General features: G+C 25.6%; 2 protein-coding genes across 2 annotated transcripts; both read left to right on the forward strand.

The window, feature by feature from the left end:
* Positions 1-411: 411 nt before the first annotated feature.
* EIN_346810 (hypothetical protein) lies at positions 412-1,233 on the forward strand (the record flags this gene model as incomplete). Its single annotated transcript, XM_004183322.1, has 3 exons — positions 412-529; positions 574-1,014; positions 1,139-1,233. The coding sequence occupies 3 exons, from the start codon at positions 412-414 to the stop codon at positions 1,231-1,233; spliced, it is 654 nt and encodes a 217-aa protein (XP_004183370.1).
* A 148-nt stretch (positions 1,234-1,381) lies between these two features.
* EIN_346820 (hypothetical protein) lies at positions 1,382-2,053 on the forward strand (the record flags this gene model as incomplete). The annotated part of the gene is made up of 1 exon (XM_004183323.1): positions 1,382-2,053. One exon carries the CDS (start codon positions 1,382-1,384, stop codon positions 2,051-2,053), a length of 672 nt encoding a protein of 223 aa, XP_004183371.1.
* Between the last annotated feature and the right edge of the window lie 3,434 nt (positions 2,054-5,487).

The following is a 5,487-nucleotide window of genomic DNA, read 5'->3' on the forward strand; positions in this document are numbered from 1 at the left end:
AAATTATTGTATATTAATTTGGATTCAAGACAACAAAAAATATATTTATCCATCAAACATTTGAAAATAATTCCACTCAATGAAACATAAAAACAAGCTAATAATCCAATTTTAAATTAGTTTCATTAATAAATATAATCTATAATAACAATAAAAATTAGTTATAATTTGTATTATTTTAAAATAAATATAATCCAAAGTATAAATTAAATTTATAATGTTTTTTTTATTAATTTAAATTATTTTTATATAATTCAATAATATTTAAAAATTTTATTCATTGATCGTTTTTAATAGTAATATTATTATTTATTATATGTATGTAAATCAATGTAATATTATAATATGTTAAATTAAAACAGTATATTTCTATCGCAAACATTTTTATCGAATTAAAAAAACATAAACCTTATGCAAGAAGACGAGATTGTTGGCACATTTAAATGGAAGAAAGAAGGAGAAGCACCAAAAAGCTCACGACACGTTAAAGCTTCGCCTGATCCGACTTACTCGTTTGATCCCAAAGGAAGTAATTTAACTGAAGTTGAGTGTTTTAGGTTGTTTTTTGTGAAGAGATAACAAATAACCTTTTGTTGTTTTCAAATAAAAAAATAGCCAAAGAACATAAGACTGGTGATAACAAACTTTCTAAAACGAGCATCCTGAGGTACCTAGGAATTCTTCTCAACATGGGAGATCACCATGATGTCATTAATCCCGTGGAAGAGCTTTGGTCAATCGACCACGGAAAATCTATTTATAGAAATAGCATGCCACGTGACATGTTTAAATTCATTTCTTCACACATCGAAACTTACGATGTGGGCCAGCCAGATGATGTTTGTGATGATGCATCAGACACTTCAGATGATGGGGATGTCGAAGAGAAAGAGGAAGTTGATAACGGACCAGAAGGAGAGTATTTCAACTGCGCGGAATATTCAGATCGAGATTTCAGAGATCTCTCTGAAGAGCAACTCAGGAAAGATGTCAGAATCAAAAGGGGCATCGTTGGTAGTGGAGTTGTTTAAGTCGTCCCTGCAATAACTCCAAATGCACACGACAACTTTTCTAAAATTAGAGTGATTTTAGATAAGTTTATTTCTAACCTTGTCAACCAAACCTAGTACAAACCTAGTAATAGTGTTTCGGTTGACGAACATTTGTGTTCTTATAAAAGGCATATGTAGGCTAAAGTGTTTATTAAGTCTAAGCCTGGACGTTATAATATAAAGTTTTGGGTTTGTTCTATTTTTACCAAATGAGTTTTATTTATGAAGTCAAAAATGACGAATAGTTATTATTGGTTTGACATGTATGATCAAATTTAATAATTTAATTATTTGTTTATTTGAGTTATTTATAGTTTTCTGACTCGTAGATGTGTGCTGACTGTGAGACAGGAATGACTCTAAACCTCCAAATGTACTGTGGTAAGTGTGGTGGTAAGGAGGACAATCAGGGCTTTAGAGTGGTCAGGGACATGGTGCTACCCATGTTATGCCGTGGTAACAAGTTTACCGTTGTGTGTGACAACTTCTTCTGTACGTTAAGGTTGTCACACTACCTTGCTTCATGTGGGTGCCAACTTTTGGGAACCATGAGGATTAATAGGAAAGAACTTCCTGACGAAGCCAAGACCATCAAAGGGAGAACTCCCGATACCACCATCTTTTTCTCGAAAGGAAAGTGTAAGCTCATCTCTTCCTTCAACGAGAAAAAGAAGCTGGTATTGGTCTTGTCAACCTGCCACGAAAAGAATGAAATTGAAGTCGTCGAGCAGGATGTGTTCATTGGCAAAGAAAAAATGACAATACACAAACCCCAGCCCATCCTTGATTACAACCACAAAATGGGTGGGGTTGACACTGTGGATCAGATGACTAGGTATTATACGTGTAGACGTCGAACAAACAGGTGGGACATCAGGGATTTATATGATATGATTGATATAGCTGCCTTAAACGCGTATAAAACGTACTCAAATTACCACCCTTGCAAACGAGTGGATTTTTTGAACAATATTTCTGGTGCTTTAATGAAAATGAAATGATTTTTCTATTTTGTTTGGTTTTTTATAAAGTAGGAACTGTTTATTTCATTCAATACGTGCTTTTTTATTGAACCTCGAAAAAAATTATCGTGAAATAAAATAAAAATAGGGGTCATTATACCAGTTTTTTCTTTTTTACTTATGGATAAGTTTTTAAAAACTTGTGTTATAACAACATCGTGATGTCGTTACTCAACACCATAAACAACCGTTGGTAAAGTATATGCATGAGTATTATGAGTATTATGGTGATAATGGTGTTATAATGGTGTTTGCTGATAATTCTATCAAATTGTAAATTTATTATTACAAAACTATAATTTATTAAATTTCCATTTTAATAAATAATATTTTTTATTATATAATATAGTTCAAAATATTTTTTTATTATTTGTTAAGTTTTTTGCTATTTGTTTTTTTGTTTATAATTTGTATTATCCCTTTATTTTTAATTTAAATTATTTGTTTGTTGCCCAAAAATGCATAATTTAAAAATGCATAAACAGTGAATGCAAAATAAGCATTTGATTATCATATACAATAACATTTATATGAAAATGATAATATCAAATCAATTTTGCCCTTTGTTTTTGTTTGAAAATGATAAAAAATAAAATAACAAATAATGAATTCATATCTTGCTTCTTTGACAGTGGCACGACTTGAAACTCAACGGGTGACCATAAAACCTCATGGTGATCAAAGTTTATACAAACGCGACTATATTGACTGTTTAAGTCATTTTCGATAATTTTTCTCGATTTTGTGATTTTTGATACTTTTGAAAATGTATTTTAGTTATTTTTTGTTTATTTTATACTTATGTTCTCTAAGTTTTTTTTTCAAAGTCGGAACAAACAAAAGTGTCTTATCGTCTTATCTTATTTCTATCATAAAAAAATAGCAAAACCCAATTTTTTAAATTATTTTATTTTTCAAAGTTTACAAAAAAATCTATTTATTTTCCCTTGTTATTGTTTTTGAGATCAATTCATATTGAAATTTCAAGATACCTCAAAGTCTGTTATTTTTTTCTTTTTTTGTTATTTGATGATGTAATTGATTTTGAATAATCTGGACCAGTATGTTTTATGATACAGTTTGGTCTTTGTTATATTTTATAATTAATTTTATTATTGTAATAGGTTGTAGACATCTCAATAAATATTTGATCTGACTTTTCCATTGAACTGTGACTTGTTTCTGAAAGGATCAAGCAAAAAATGAAAATTTGTTCATCCCAACTTCAACAAAAAATTCACTTTTTTACTATAATTTATAATTTTTTACTATAAAATTTTACTAGAGCCGTCGTTCCAGGGTGTCTAGCTTTTTTTGAAAAAATTAAAGAAAAAAGGTCACATTTACATTAAAATTGACTAATATTTTTAATTTTTTACAAATTTTGATTTTTCTCGTCCTTGAAGGGTTAATAATAATAATTTTTATTTTTTGATAATTAATTCATTATCATTAATGAATTAATGATAATGAATTAATATATTCATTAATTGTTTTTCACAATAATTAACTATAAATTGTTATATAATTAATAAAATTATAATTAACAACCCTTGAATATTATTAATAAATATTTTTTTAAAAAATATAATATTATTTGTCAAGTTGCAAACATCACAAAAAACATTTAATGAACTCAAATAATGGAAGTCTTTTTAAATAATACAACAAAAGGAACTGATATATTACATTATTTCGCTCAAATATTAAAAAGACTTTGTAAAGTGATCTGGATTAAATTACACAATAGGAATTATATATATAAACGTTATTTTTAAAAGACATTCTTTACAATTTTTTTTCTAATAATTTGGTTTATTTATAGAAAAATTTTAACTTAAAAAAAGCAAACTTTTAAAAAAACAATTACGAGTTTTTTTATTTTTTTAAACATTTTTTGGTTTTTATATAGTATATTTTATCAGCCAAATAAACCACATGATTATTTATTTAAATTATTTAAAAATAAAAATCTATCTTCATTTTAATTCTCTTGCAATTTCTAGCATGATAAATCTTAATTCAAACAATCAAACATTTCATAATTTTATATGCAAATTAAACATAACACGAAGTTTTCAAACCAGATGTTGGTTTGTTTTGTATTTATTTTTAAAATTATTGAAAACCCAAAAATATCAATTTTTTATCAATTGCTTAAAATTTAAAATTATTATACAGTTTTGAAAATTTTCCTAAATCCTAATAGGGAGATGGTCAATTGTGCTTTAATTTATTATATGAATCGTTAAAGTTTAATTAAGTTTGAATATTATTCTTGTTATTAGATAAAAGTTTGTTTCTTTAGAAACCCCTTTTTTATCATTTAACTATATTTAATTATACTGAAATTATTTTTTATTAGAAAATAATAAGTAGGTTTTTGAATTATTTTTGACTGAATTAAACTATTACATATTGTTAAAATTTCTGTGTTTTTTGCAGATTACATAATATTATTTTGTTATTGAAAATATATTGATAATATTATCAATACTAAATATTGACCCTTCACCCAGTGAAAAGAATTTATCTATTTTTATAGATAAATATTACTCAACAAAAAAACATTTTTTTTATTGAAATTTAAAAAAAATATATTTTTTGAATTTTTTTGTTTTGAAAATTACTCTTTTTTTCTCCGATTGAAAACATTTTCTCGTTTTTTTCGTTTTAATTAATTATTTATTTAATTATTTTACTTTTAATTGTTTCTATTTTACATTTCGTTTTTTTGATATGTATATATTTAATAATAATTTATAACATTGTTAATAATTTACTAAAATTATTCATATTGTGGTTTTCGACCATTTCTTAGTTTAAATTGTTTTGTGGTATACATTATATTTGTTCATAAAAGTCTCATCATCGCCATTATTAATAATAGTAATTAATGTATTATTAAATTTTAACAATCTAAATATATAAATTTGGTATAGGTTACCAGAATTGTATAATTAAAAAAATAATAAATTTGTGTTCATATTGATATCCAGTGTTATTTGTATTAAAGATTATTGATAAAAAATAATATTAACAAAAATAACAAGTCAAAAACCATTGATTACAAATTAATATCCTGACCATATCTTTACTAAAAGTTAATGCTTCATCATTTTTAAAAAGATTTTTAATATCTTTAATGGTCTGTGGATAACTTTAAATAATGCAATCAAAAAAGTACAACATGTAAACTCCACAGTCCATAGTGTTAGTCTGTTCATGAACTTTGATAGTTGTAACAGGATATCTCCCTCTTGAATTAAAAAACACTCTTAGTTGCTTTTGTTTAGCATCTTCATTGGTGGAACCGATATTTTTTTTATTATTGAATTTTATGATCTTTTTAACAATTTCTTCACTTTTTTGAATTTTGATATTAACCGATTTAGCTATCTCATCTATTAATT

The sequence above is a fragment of the Entamoeba invadens genome, assembly GCF_000330505.1.
Source record: "Entamoeba invadens IP1 unplaced genomic scaffold scaff_1105074725897, whole genome shotgun sequence".
Classification (NCBI taxonomy): domain Eukaryota; phylum Evosea; order Mastigamoebida; family Endamoebidae; genus Entamoeba; species Entamoeba invadens.